Here is a 15,076-nt window from a genome sequence, read left to right as displayed (position 1 = left end):
CTGTCATACCGGTGCCAAAGAAAAACCAGGCAACATGCCTCAATGACTACCGTCCGGCGGCCCTGACTTCAGTCGTAATGAAGTCAGGGCCGCCATAATGAACTCAGCGCAGGCTTGGAGGGCCGAAGGGCCTGTTCCTGTGCTGTAATTTTTCTTTGTTCTTTGTTGAAGTGCTTCGAGAGGTTGGTCATGAAGCACAACACCTCCATACTCCCAGAAAGCCTTGATCCACTGCAATTCGCATACCGTCGCAACCGGTCCACAGCAGACGCCATCTCCCTGGCCCTACATTCATCCCTAAAGCATCACGACAACAAGGACTCCTACATCAAACTCCTATTTATTGACTATAGCTCCGCCTTCAACACCATAATCCCAGCCAAGCTCATATCAAAGCTCCAAAATCTAGGACTTGGATCCTTGACTTTCTAACACACAGACCACAATCACTAAGAATAAACAACAACACCTCCACAAGAGTCCTCAATACTGGGGCCGCGCTAGGCTGCGTATTTAGCCCCCTACAATACTCCCTGTACACTATACTCCCTGTGTACACACACGACTGCGTGGCAAAATTTGGTTAAAAACTCCATCTACAAGTTTGCTGACGATACGGCCATAATGGGCCGGATCTCTAATAACGATGAGTCAGAATACAGGATGGAGAACTTAGTGGAGTGTGTGGTGATTGTAGATAGTAGGTGCAATACAACTGAGCAAGCACTAGAGGGAGCACGGGAGAGCTATATATACACAGGGACAGGAAGTGACGACACACTTAACGGAAGGCAGAACTCGTAGCAGGACACAGACACAAGCAGGCAGCTTTTGAGGTAGCCGTAAGTTAAGCTCTGAAGAGAGAACGAATTCACAATAAAGCATCTTCTCCACGTTTGAGACTACAAGCTTTATTAAGACACGAGGAACAACACATGGTACCAGGTTTGGCTTCAGACGCTTACTACAGGACAACTCGGCCGCAGACACAGAAAGAACAAAATGGCAAGAAACACTCCTACTGGACATTCGACTTGGGAAGACATTGCTTATTCAAGGATGTGGCTTGGAACCTCACCTCAGCTGGACACGACCGGCCTGCGATGACCACCTGCCGAGTGTATTCACAGATATCTTCAACACCTCACTTCTCCGCTCCGAGGTCCCTACCTGCTTCAGGAAGACCACCATAATACCAGTACCAAAGAAGAACAAGGTAGCTTGCCTCAATGACTACCGACTGTTGACCTTGACGTCTGTTATCATGAAATGCTTTGAGCGGCTAGTCATGAGACGGATCAACGCCAGCCTCACAGATGGTCTCGATCCACTGCAGTTTGCCTACCGCGGCAACCGATCCACAGCAAATGCAATCTCTGGCCCTACAATCAACATTTGAACATCTCAACAACAAGGACACCTACGTCAGACTGCTATTCATAGACTACAGCTCCGCCTTCAACACCATTATCCCAACAAGACTAATAACCAAACTCTGTAATCTTGGACTTGACCCCTCCTTGTGCAGCTGGATCCCTGACTTCCTTACCAACAGGCTGCAATCTGTCAGGATAGGTATCAACAGCTCCTCCACAATAGTCCTCAACACTGGAGTCCCGCAAGGATGTGTGCTCAGTCCTCTGCTGTACTCCCTGTACACACACGACTGTGTGGCGAGATTCAACCCCAATTCAATCTATAAGTTTGCAGATGATACATTGTTGATGATCACTTTACTGGTGATCGAGAGTCGACAGATGGGATGGTGATTGGCTAGGTTGGATTTGTCCTGTTTCTTGCGTACAGGCCGTAGCTGGAGCAATTCTGCACATTACTGGGTAGATGCCCATGTTGTAGCTCTATCGGGACAGCTTGGCTAGGGGAATACCAAGTTATTGAATAGTGAAACGTGAAAAGTCAACAGGATCAATGTAATAGAAAATAAATTGTCACTATGTCCAAATAACAAGCAGTACAGTTGGAAAATAGAAGCTAAGTAAGGAAGGATTTGCAACTTGAAAGTAATACATGTCTTTTTGCAATTCCTGGTACTTGTGAATTAATAAAATTTCCATTTATTCATGGAAACCTTTTAACGTCACTCTTTTACTGCTAGTCAGAATATATTTTAGCTGTACTTTATCCAACATTAAAGATCTCCCAGTGCTGGTCTGTCTGAGCTGCAATTTTCCCCACAAATTAATCTGGGTGAGGTCCCTTTTCAACCAATTAAATTATTTTAATTTCATGATCAGTATTTTTTTTAAAATGTATTTTATTCCAAACATATTCAAAAATACAACCACACAAATCAATTGCATTTTATTTTGTACTTTTTGTTTTACTTGATTGTGAAAGTAATTAGTTTATGGTTGTTATTACTCTACCTATATCTAGTGAATTTATTTGTTCCTACTATGTCCCAATTTCTTATCTTTTTCAAATAAAATTGTCATTTTTGTTCCAATATTGAAGTTCACCATGCATTCGGACCTTGGAAAAATCATTCAGACAGTCCTTGAAGAATTTTGGAAGAATCCTCCAATTGTAGCTTCAAGCGCAGCATCCTTTCCATAGTAAGTATGATCATCACGTATTTTTCAGTTTGACTCAGTGTGACAAGCTCGCATGTGAATTTGGAGTTTCAAACCCATCTACGATTTGAGCACATAACGCAGCATAAAGCAACAGTGTGGTACTGAGGGAGCGCTACATTGCCGTGGGTGGCATTTTTACTGATGAAAACATAACATAGGAAAGAGGTGCAGGAGTAAGCAATATGCTGCTCAAAGCCTGTTCTGCCATTCAATAAGATCAGGACTGATCTTTGACCTTCATTGCATATTCTTGTCCAATCCCTGTCAACCAACCTCAGTTTAGCCTTGAATATAATTGATGGTTCAGCATCCCCAGCCCTCTGGGATAGAGATTCACACCTCTAAATGAGTGAAGAAAGTACTCCATCTCAGTTTTAAATGGGTGCCACCTTATCCTGAGGCTATGCCCCTTAATTCGAGACTCGAACCAGAGAAAGCAGCAAATGTCAACTGTTCATTATACTGCCATTCACACCTCTAGACACATCTATTTGTCTCCTCACCACGGCCAGTGGGTCTGCATAACCAATTCTTTAATCATTTAATCCCATCTGTCTTTCTCCCTGTTACAGATCTTCCCTTTTGTTCTTTTTCAACCCTCCACTACTTGTTTAAAACCTATTATATTTCTAATTTTTCACACTTCTGATGAAAGGTCATCAACCTGAAACATGTGATTTTCTCTCCACAGTTGTTACCTGATCTGAAATATTTCTTGCACTTCCTATTTTTATATCTTCTGCAATATTTTGTTTTCATATTCCTATTCTGTGTTTTCTATCCTTAATATTACCCACAACTTTGTGACCTTTTATCTTGTACTAATACTGCGACAGTTGGTTCCCCTTTATCTACTTTGCTGGTTACATTCTCAAATAACGTCAGTTGATTCGTCAAATGTGATGTCCCTTTCACAAATCTGTTATGATACTGTCTAATCGTATTCTAATTTTCAAAATACCCTGGTTACCAATTCCATACGGTTTTTTGGACCATAAGATATAGGTGCAGAAATAGGCCATTTGGCCCATCTAGTCTGCACCGCCTTTTAATGACACCATGCCTGGTCTGATATCCTCAACTCCACTTTCTCACCATATCCCTTGATTCCCTTGAAAATCTGCCCATCTTAGCCTTGAACAGACTTAACCCTGCCTCAACAGCTCTCTGGTGAAGAATTCCACAGATTCTCTACCCTCTGAGAGAAGAAATTCCTTCACATCTCTGTCTTAAATGGATGATTCCTCACTCAGATTATACCCCCTGCTCCTAGACTGTCCCACAAGGGAAAACAACTTCTTCGCATCTATCCTGTCGAGCCCTCTGAGAATCTTGTATGTCTCAATAAGGTCGCCTCTCATTCTTTTTTTAATATAACTCGTTTTAGGTAGAATTTATAAAAAGATTTTGGGGGTCTGGGGCCCCTGCTGATAAGCGCATACAATGAGGTGAGGGAGAAAGGGGAGCTTCCCTCTGTTATCGCAGGCTTCAATATCCTTAATTTTGAAGTAGGATAAATACCCGGAGCAGTTCAGGTCCTACCACCCGACATTGCTGCTAAATGTACGTGCCAAGCTGTGGATTGAGGAATGCATGCCGAGGGTGATAGGGGAAGATCAGGTGGGGTTTGTAAAGGTCAGGCATCTGTCGGCGATCATTATGCGCTTATTGAGTATGATAATGATGCCTTCATAGGAACAAAATTGGGAGATTAGAGTCGCTATGGGCACGGGGAAGGCCTTTGACCGGGTAGACAGAGAATTTACAGTGCAGAAGGAGGCCATTTGGCCCATCGAGTCTGCATCGGCCCTTGGAAAGAGCACCCCACTTAAGCCCACATCTCCGCCCTGTACCCGGAACTCAGCAACTCCACCCAACCCCTTTGGACGCAGGCAATTTAGCATGGCCAATCCACCTAACCTGCATGTCTTTGGACTGTGGGAGGAAACAGTAGCTCCTGGAGGAAACCCACGCAGACACAAGGAGAACGTGCAGACTCCACACAGACAGTGGCCCAAGCCGGGAGTCAAACGTGGGACCCTGGAGCTGTGAAGTGACAGTGCTAACCACTATGCTACCGTGCCGCCCAGGTAGAATGGAATGTCTGTGGGAAGTACAAGGACGGTTCGGATTCAGGCAGGGGTTTGTGGATTGGGTCTGATTGCTATATACACATTGTATATATTGTGTTGCCCTATTATGTATTCTCATGTATTTTCTTGCATTCTGTTTAATTCCCTTTTCTTCCCATGTACTGAATGATCTGTTGAGCTACTTGCAGAAAAATACTTTTCACTGTACCTCGGTACACGTGACAATAAACAAATCCAATCCAATATATCGGGCGCCGGTAACAAGTATAAGGACAAATTGGCTGAGTTTGGGGTATTTTGGATTACATCGTAGGAGAAGGCAAGGATGCCCACTGACCCCGTTGCTTTTTGCCTTGGCGATAGAGCCACTGGCAATGGTGCTTAAATGGATAGCACGGGGGGGGTGGAGCATCAGGGGATCATGAACGTTTTAGAGGAATTTGTCTAGTTTTCCGTATATAAGTTAAATATGGGGAAGAGAGGTTTTTTGATTCCAGGTAAGGGGGCAGGAAAGGAACTTGGGCGAGCTGCCGTTTAAAGTGGTGGAGACGAACTTTAGGTATTTAGGCATCCAGGTGGTGCAGGGATGGGAACAACTGCATAAATTGAATTTGGCACGGTTGGTGGAGCAGATGATGGGGGACTGCAAGGGATGGGACATGCTCCCATAGTCGATGGCTGGGCGGGTGCAGACCGTGAAAATGACTGTACTCCCGAGGTTTCTATTTGTTTTCCAGAACCATCTTATCTTTATTCCAAAGGCGTTTTTCAGAAAAATAATGCTCGGAGGTCGGGATATGTGCGGGCAAGGAAATTCTCGGGGGTAAAGAAGGGGCAGTTGGAACGGGGGAGGGGTTGCGGGTGGGTAGGTGCGTGGGCTGGACTATTACTGGGCAGCGAATGTAGCCATGGTTAGGAAGTGTGTAGTAGGGGAGGGAATGTAGGCAGCCTCTTGCAAGGTCACTAGCTTAGGGGCACCGCGCACTGTTGATGGTGCCTCTGCCGTTCTCACCAACCAAGTACTCCACTAGCCTGGCAGTGGTGGCGGCCCTGACAGTGTGGGGACAGTGGCGGCAGCATCTGGGGTTGGAAGATGCTTCGGAGTGAGCACCAATTTGCGGGAATCATGGATTTGCCAGGTTTGGGGGGGGGGGGGGGGGGGGGGGGGGGGGGTGGGTTGGATGTGAAGTTCTAGGGTGGTGGTGGGAAGGGATTGAACGGTTTGGGAACCTATTTTTGGGGTGCAGCCTCTTGAGTCTAGAGGAATTAGAAGAGGAGTATGAGCTGCTCAGGGGGATTGGGTTCCAGTACTTGAAGCAGGTGCCATCCTTTCCCGATCTGCCGCCCCCCGGTTGCAGGACAAGGTGGTGTCGAAAACCAGGGGTTGGCGAGGGCAGGGTGCCAGAGATTTATAAGAAGTTAATAGACTGGGAGGGCGCCTCAATAGGAGAAGTTAAACGGAACTGGGAGGAGGAGATGGGGAGGGAAATGGAGGCTGGATTGTGGGGGAGGCTTTCAGGAGAGTGAATGCATCCACTTTGTGTGCTCAGATTAGCCTCATTCAATTTAAAGTAGTATATCGAGTGCACATGATGGTGGCCAGATGAGCAGGTTCTTTGGGGGGTTGGAGGATAGGTGTGGGTGATGCTCAGGGAGGCCCGCGAACCATGTCCACATGTTTTGGGCTTGCCCGTCGCTGGGGAGGCTCTGGCAGGGGTTCGCTTGCATAATGTCTAAGGTGCTGAAGATGGAGGTTGCCCCAAATCCAGAAGTGCCGATTTTCGGAGTGTCGGAGGACACGGGAGCCCGGGGGCGAGCGAGGCCGATGGTTTGGCCTTTGCCTCCCTGGTAGCCCGGTGATGGATTTTGTTGGACTGGAGGGACTCTGAGTCACCGAAGCGGGGGGGGGGGGTGTGGGTGAGTGACCTCGCGGAATTCCTTAGGCTGGAAAAAATCAAGTTCGCCTTGAGAGGGTCAGTGGAGGGGTTTGCTCGGAAATGAAAGCCGTTTGTCAACTTCTTCAAGGATAGTTAAGACGTCAGCAGTTGGATGGCGGAGGGATACAAGGGGTGAAAATGGGGAAGGCAGGGTGGGCACAGGGGAACGGCAGGGGGTGGTGCTATTTATTTGCTAAATGATTTCCTGTTTATTCTCTTTTTGGTTGTGTTTAATGGGTATATATAAATGCCTTTAATGTTTTTTTTAAAAGGTATTTCTTTATTACAGTAAGCTAAATATTCTTCAGTTCCTGTTTGGAGAGCACTATCTCATTTTTTTATTTCAGGTTGCACCATTCTGGCAATAAGAACAATTTAAATTCTTAATTTTTAAACATTTAAATATATATATATATATATATATATAAATATATATATATATATATATATAAGGAGCCACTTGGGTTGTTACAAACGACACATGGCTGTCTGTCCAGCTTTTATATACTCTTTTATTTCAGTGTTCAATCACGATTGTAACTAATTATTCAGTTTAAGACTGATGTTTTGCTCTTTCTGTTTGGTAATCTTTACAAATTTAATCTCTTAGCCGTTTCAGTGGTCCTGCTGGTATGGCTCCTTATCCTCTTCAAGGATATCCATTTATTGGGCCATTTACTACACAAGAGTCAACTGTTCCTTGTCTTCCGGATTCCGTTCCAGGCCAAAGCTTTAGTAGTCCCAGACCTGCGGCTCCTGCTTATGGATTGATTACAGACTTGCCGTTACCAGTTCCCACAACTGACTCATCTGAACAGGTAAATTTGAATCCCAGTTTAATATTTAGGACGTAAACATCTCATGGTTTTACAATACTGTATTTAGTTGTAAGTGCAAAGGAAAACCGCTTATGTGTTATTTTCTATTTTGCTAACCAACGTGTTATTAGCTTGTCTAATTTCAAGTGTTCATATTTCCCGGCAGAACCTGAAAGTGTATTTTTTTTTAGGTGATGGCCAAGTAGCAGTATTAATGGGAAGATCTGTTACTAAATTGTGTCATGCTACCATTCCTTTATTTCAAAGAAGCCATGTTGTCAATAAATTCAAACTGTTTCTGTGAACCTTAAGTTCTGATTAATTTACTGTGCATTGCTTGCGAAGTTAAATTAAACTGGTCAGTCAGGTCATCTGGATAACAGAAAATAAACTTAAGCAATGGACCAAGAAGCTACTTTGAGAGTCAAATAATTTTGTCAACACTGCCTTATAGATACTCTATGCCTTCTAGCAATGATGAGGTTTATACAGTATAGGGTCAGTGCAAGAACTATTTTTACCCTGAATGTGTGCTAGATGCAGTGTGTGTGCTAGATGTAGTGTATCATCAGGGAAGTGCAGCAGTACCACCACAAAATCTTTTCTTTGGTTATGTTGGGCAGAATTAATCTACAGCAAAATAATTCTTTGGTTGATTGCATTAATCAATCCTGGTGAATCAAATTTGACTTCAAACAAGAATTTTAAAAATAACATGTTTATCCCAGGCCCAGATTGCATGCATAGCTTTCTGATTTTCTTTTTGCTATAGGTGACTTTAAGAGCTAAAAATCATAGCCTATGTGATTCTGCTTTGTAAGGATGCTTGGCTGGAATAGCAGGATTCCTCTTCAGTTGTCAGATCAAAATTCTTTCATAGGGTGTATTCAAATTGGTTTAGAAAATGGAAATAAATCGACTCAGAATGCTGATTAATTTCTTCTACACGGATATCCCTCAGCTTGATGGGTAGAAAAAAATGTAATAGCCCAGAACACACAGTGGGAATTTGCCCTAAAAGTTCTTTGACTGGGACGTTCCACCAGTTTGTATCAATGGCTGATTGAGGATTTGACTTTATTACTTGGTTTGCATTGCTGACACGCTGTAAAGCAAAGGCTGAAATCTAACAAAAATTTCCTTAGCCAATGCTACAGAAGCTTCCAGCATTAAAAAGGGGCAAATCAGCCCATAGTGGCTGTACTGGTTCTTTGCTAGAGAAATCTAAAACTAATCCCATTACCTTGTATCTTCCTTGATTTCAAATGGTTAATCGCTGTACATTTTAAGGAGGTAAATTCTTGTCCAAGAGCAATCATCATAAAACCATCCTACACTTATTTTTGGAATGTATTTTGTTTTGTCATTAAGTTTTCTGAGATAAACACAGTGCTGGAACTACTCTGGTTTGGCAAAATCTGTGGAGAGAGAATCCAAATTAATGTTTTAGATCAATGGCTCTTCATTGATTCTGATGAAGGATCACAACCTGAAATGTTAAGTTCATTTCTTTCTCCACACTTGCTGCCAGACTTGCTGAATATTTGCAGAATTTTATGTTTTTATTTCAAATTTCTCGAACCCATGATATTTTGCTTTTTGAACTTTGGCAATTCCAACATGCTCTGTTTTCACCTGTTCTTATTTGAGAACAAAAGTGAGAGAATAATAGGAAGAAATATTATCAGGAGCTCTTGGGAAAATTAACTCAACCTAAAATTCTCTGCTTGTCTGTTCCTTGTTTTTTTTTTGAACGGTTGTTGCTTCTACCCCCTCTACTCTGCATTCAATCAATATTGCTGACTTGAGTCTGACCTATTCCACCATGTCTATTGTTCTGCCATGACCCACTCTACTCGGGCTGTGTAGCTATTGCCCCCACAACTCTGAACACAGTATTTCAAATTTCCTACTCTAAGATAATTGGTAAAGCCACTGTCTCACTTTTGGTGAAAGGTTTACTTCCACATTGGTCTTACGTCCATCAGTCTTTTCCAAGCCTGTAAAACCAAAGCATAGTCAGCAACAGAAGAAGAATAGAGGGAAAAGAAGATACTGTGGATCAGGTAATAGGAGGTCCAAAGCTCTTCACAGAGGGCATATTCTGAACCCTCAAATAGGATAACCTAATTTCACAAGTTGATAGTGCGCACATTCCAAACCATCTCCAATGTGATTAGTCCATACATAATGGTGTGCTCTGCTTCTTAGACACCCTATTGGGCATTTCAATGAAAAAATGAAAATGGCTTATTGTCACGAGTAGGCTTCAATGAAGTTACTGTGAAAAGCCCCTAGTCGCCACATTCCAGCGCCTGTCCGGGGAGGCTGGTGCGGGAATCGAACCGTGCTACTGGCCTGTTTGGTCTGCTATAAAAGCCAGCAATTTAGCCAAGTGAGCTAAACCAGCCCCATCCTCTGTCTTCAAATAAAGATGTTAGCTAATCTTTCATCGAAAATCTGGTTTGAAGAAATCTCATAAGGTTTTTAAAAAATGCTGCCTCAATTCCCCAAGTATCCAAAAATCTAAGAGCCTCTGCTTTTAATATACTCTGCAACAGAACATTCACCCGTCACTGGGGTAGAGAATTCCAAATATTCAGAACACTTGGAGTGAAGAAATTACTTGACTCAGTCCTAAATGGCCACCCTGTTATTCTGAGACTGGGACCACGTGTTCTATGTTTCCCCAGCCAGTGGAAACATTATTTCAGCATGTACCTTGTCAATGCCCGTAAGAATTTTGTATGTTTCAATTAGATCATCTCCAGAGACTAAAGGGTCCAGTCTATTCAATCTCCCCTGTAGGCAAATCCACTTGTCCTTTGAATTAGTCTAGTGAATCTTTGTTGCATTCCCTCCATGCCAAATATGCCGTTGTGTTAGGAGGCCAAACTGCATGTTGTATTTCAGGTGTGACCTCACTAATGCCAATGTTTAAAACTTGTTTACAAAGGGGTTAGAGTATGTGAGGGACAAAAGAAAACCTTTTCCTTCCTAATTGTTTGCTATACCTACGTGTCATCTTTGTGATTCATGTACATGGATACCCAGATCATTCAGAATGCAAATATTTCCCAGTCTTTCAACATTCAAAAAAAAGTCCCACTCTTCCATTTTTCATACCTAAAATGGATAATTTTACATTTTGCCATATTGTATTCCATTTGCCGTGTTCGTGGCCACTCAATTATCCCAATTGTACCTCTCTGTCGTCTCTTCATGACCACATCACTGCTTACTTTCCCACCTAACATTTATCATCAACAAGCTTGGATACAATAGACTCAGTCTCCTGATCTAAGTCATTAACATAGATCATAAATAGCTACAGTCCAAGCACTAATTCTCTCAGCACCCAGGAAGTTACAGCCTACCAACCTGAAAATGTTCTGTTTATTCCTAATCTTTGTTTTCTGTCTATTGATCAATTCTCAAATCATTTTAATATAATCCAAATCTATTGAACCCTAACTTTGTGTAATAACCTCATTTTGCACTTTTTAATAATCTATATAAACTATATCTTTATCCATTCTACTAGTTACCAAAAAAAACTCAGATTTCTCAAGCACAATTTCCCTTTCAAACATCTGTGTTGACTTTGCTTGATCGTAATTCTGATTTTCTAAGTGTAACCACATTCCTAATAATGTGCCTGGGTATAGAATGAATAGGAAACCAGGCGAGCAGTAGGAGATGCATGCACATCTTGGAATCCAAAAGGTCTGTGCAGTGACTAATTTTTGTCTCCTATGTTTATGATCCAACTGGCTGTTGAGAGGGAGATTAGGAATGTTTATATTGATAGTAGAGATAAGAAAGATTGTTCAAAATCATTTTTGATCAGAACTCTCTTTAAAGAGAGTTGTTATCTGTTCAGTGTAGACCAGATTGGGCTAGGAAAATAAAGGTCACAATATTAAAACAGTGGTTAATAAAATGCAGAAACTCCAATAATGGCGAAATTAGTTCAATCTGGATCATAGTTTTATTTTAAAAAAGCATAGATCAACAATGGCATTTAAGATCGCTATTTGGTGAAAATCATATAGATAATCAATAGCTGTTTTGTGGAACTACAATGATTATAATCCTATAGTATGGGTAAGAAATAAATTATAATTTTCTTTATCTTCCCACTATTTTCATAACCAATGGAACAGCTATTCGTTGTTTTAACAGCGTTTTGCTTTTAATCTTGATATTGCCAAATTATTTCATTGGACACTAGTCTACATTAAGACTTTTTTATGTAGGAGTGTGACGAAAAACATTTAATAATTTTAAAGTTAAATAAAAATCAAAGTAAGCAATTAATGATTTTCCTTTGGGATGATTAGCCTTGCCCTTGAGGTAAATAACAACAAACTGCACCTTAAAAATGAGGAAGATTGCACTGAAAATATGTCATCTATTTGTAGTGAGGAATTTTTTTCATGCTGTACCACTTTTTGTTCTTTCATGGAATGTGAGCTATGCTGGTGCGGTCAGCATTTTTTGCCCATTCCTAATTGTCCTTGAGATGATGGTGGTGAGCCACTGCCTTGAATCCCTGCAGTCCATTTAATGTAGATATATTCGCAGTGCTGTTAGGAAGGGAGTTCTAGGATTTTGACCCAGCAACAAACAGTGATATAGCTACAAGTCAGGATGGTGTGCAGGAGGGGGGAGACTTGCAGGCGGTGGTGTTCCCATGCATCTGCTATTGTTTATCTTCTCGGTGGTAGAGGTAAGGTGTTTTAAAGGTGTTGCCGAAGAAAATATTACAATTCTGAAATATTGTCATAAACATCAAAGCATATAACTTGAAATGAGGATGCAAGTGCACTTTTTTTTTCTTTTAGTTAGGTTTGAATGGCCATAGTTACAAGATGCCGGATGTCCCTGAACACTTTACAGAGCTCCAAGAACTTGGGTATGACATTTGGATTTTATAAATGTTAAATTGTCATAGCACAACTTTTTGTATTAGCCAGAATTGACTTTAGAAGCGATCTAATAGAATACTGGTGTGATTATTTTAAAAAGAATATGCCAAACCCGTGAGGAAATGGTGAGTTACAAAGGTGAATGAGGATTCCAGAGGGCAGTTGAATGGATCAGATTTCAGTTCCGTGGTCCAGGTATATTGTATGCGACAAGTACAATGTCTCAAATAATCTACTTCTCTTTACATATTACAAATCCTACATCTACTTTCATCAAATTTTCAATTATAAATTCTGAGGATCCATTTATAATAAATGACCTATGTAAACCTGTCATAGTAATTGTATCCTTAAGCTAGTGGTGACAATGCAGATTTTTGGCTCACTTCTGCATGGAAAGTTTTGTTCAAATTGTTTTGTTTTTTGCTATTTAACTATAAATATTGCTGTAATGTGTAGCCTGATTTTAAGTTGGTGTGCTCTGGTCCAATTGTCCTGGACTTCCAAATCCACTTCATTTGAAGAGAACACTTGGTTATGACTCTCTTCCTGCATTTAAAATTTTGCAATAATGTCAATTTTTCCTTTGGGTAACTGATGCTGCCAATTAGAATTGAGACTGGTGTTTCCTACACAGGAGTGTTTTTAAAAAAAAACTATGGACACAGTTATTTAACAATAGTGTAACCTGAAATTGCTACCTACAGCTACCACCTTACAGTTTCAGCCAATAGAAACTCCTTGCATGCTCTTGTCAAATGTGTATACTGACATAACAAATGTCTACCACTATTCAGTAACCAAAATAAGTAAATGCACAGTTATTACAGTAAGTAAAAGAACTCCACCCTACAGAATTTTACCAAAGAACACACAATGATATACACAAATACCTAACCAAATAACTTCTGTAATATAACCGAAAAAGACTGGAAATACTCGGATCGGGTCGGGCAAATTCTGTGGAGAAAAAAAAAAGTTCAATTTTTGGGTAGATAACTTTCATTAGAGCTGGGAAAAGTTGTTTTTAGTTAGTGAATGGGGAGGGTGGGGAAAAAACAAAAAGAAAGGTATGTGATAGATTGGAAGATAGGAGACATTAAATGAGAAAAGAGTTGGTTGTGCGAGGAGGAGTGGTAATGGGATAAGTAAAGAAACAAAGATGTGGTTGGAGGAGGTGTGCAAGTAAAATGGTGAACGGCTGCCATCTGAAAAAGAGTTTGCTTCTTAATCAAACATCAAAAATGGGTAATAAAAACAACAGTAATTTCTGGTTTTATTTTAGAATTCCAGCATTCACAGTATTTTGTTTTTATCTTGGCAAAAGTAAGTGGCTGACTGGTCCTGAGAATTGAGGATACAAGATTAATTGAAGCATAATCTCAACTATTTCTCACACTTTGTACTATTTTATGTAGCTATCTGTGGTTTCTTAATGATTGTGAAGTTAAAATTGTTAGCTATATCTGAAATATAAAATTTAGCTGACCGATTCTAATGAGCATCTTGAATGCAGAAGAAAACTTTTAGCGTCCTTGATCTCGGTTTGTCTTTATTTGTTCAGATATGTTTGTATACCTGAATAGACACATTTATGCTTGCTTAATTTTTGATACTAATGTTCACAAATTGACTTTGTTTTATAGTACATCACAATTGACAGACTTAAATGATAATGAGGCCCTGCTGCTGGAACATTTCATCACTTTGCCACAATTGAAGCAGATTTGCACTGACAAAGATGATCTGGTTAATTACATCGAAGAGCTAGCAAGTATGTTTATTTCCAATGATTTGTCCGTTGTCTTTGTTTGATTAATGAGCACAAGAGCCTCAAACTTTTTTGTTTTTTTTTAAAAGAAAAAAACTTGCATCTTGAACCTCGGTTGGAAGCAGAAAGACAAGAGCTGTTAGATAAAGTAAGGCACTGCTTATTACATTTTTACATTCTTAGATTTTAAATGCACATTATATGCAATACTTTTTTGTTTTTTCAGTATGATCAGCTAACTGAAGTCAAAAGCACCTTTGAGAAAAAATTGGAAAGACAGCATGAACTGAATGAGGTAAGTGATGCGGTCTTTTTGCTTCACTGCTAATTGTGTAGTTTGTGGAAAGTCCAACTGACGAGTGATGGTGGAGTGTTGGTAATGTCACTGGACTAATAATCCAAAGGCCCAGGCTAATGCTGTGGATGGGACAGGTTCAAATCCCACAAGCTGGTGGAATATAAATTCTGAAATGTAAAGCTAGTCTCAGTAATGGTGACCATAACAACTATCATTGGTCGTCATAAAAAAACATCTGGTTCACTAATATCCTTAGGAAATCTGATGTCCTTACCCAGTCTGGTCTCTGAAATGGCCCAGCAAACTACCCAAGGCTGGGCACCAAATGCTGTGCTTGCCAGCAATGTTTCCAATCCATGAATTCTTTGAAGATGTAACCAGTACAGTTGACAAGGGGGAGCCGTCGATGTGGTACATTTGAAATTAAATGAAAATCGCTTATTGTCACAAGTAGGCTTCAAATTAAGTTACTGTGAAAAGCCCCTAGTCACCACATTCCAACGCCTATTTGGGGAGGATGGTACAGGAATTGAACCCACACTGCTGGCCTTGGTCTTCTTTAAAAGCAGCAATGTAGCCCACTGTGCTAAACCAGCCCCTATATTTGGGACTTTCGGAAGGCTTTTGACAA

The 15,076-nt window shown here is 41.0% G+C and overlaps 1 protein-coding gene across 1 annotated transcript in view; it reads left to right on the top strand.

Moving 5' to 3' along the window:
• The window catches only part of vps37a (VPS37A subunit of ESCRT-I), a 40,568-nt gene that overhangs the window by 11,352 nt on the left and 14,140 nt on the right, over positions 1-15,076 (top strand). The window contains exons 4-9 of the mRNA XM_038791105.1: positions 2,476-2,576; positions 7,238-7,445; positions 12,293-12,363; positions 14,023-14,150; positions 14,237-14,295; positions 14,374-14,442. Of these exons, the coding sequence (XP_038647033.1) occupies positions 2,476-2,576; positions 7,238-7,445; positions 12,293-12,363; positions 14,023-14,150; positions 14,237-14,295; positions 14,374-14,442 (636 nt within the window). The remainder of the gene's footprint in view (positions 1-2,475; positions 2,577-7,237; positions 7,446-12,292; positions 12,364-14,022; positions 14,151-14,236; positions 14,296-14,373; positions 14,443-15,076) is intronic.

The sequence above is a fragment of the Scyliorhinus canicula genome, chromosome 3 (genome assembly GCF_902713615.1).
Source record: "Scyliorhinus canicula chromosome 3, sScyCan1.1, whole genome shotgun sequence".
Taxonomy (NCBI): domain Eukaryota; kingdom Metazoa; phylum Chordata; class Chondrichthyes; order Carcharhiniformes; family Scyliorhinidae; genus Scyliorhinus; species Scyliorhinus canicula.
This window is presented reverse-complemented; position numbering and strand designations above follow the sequence as displayed.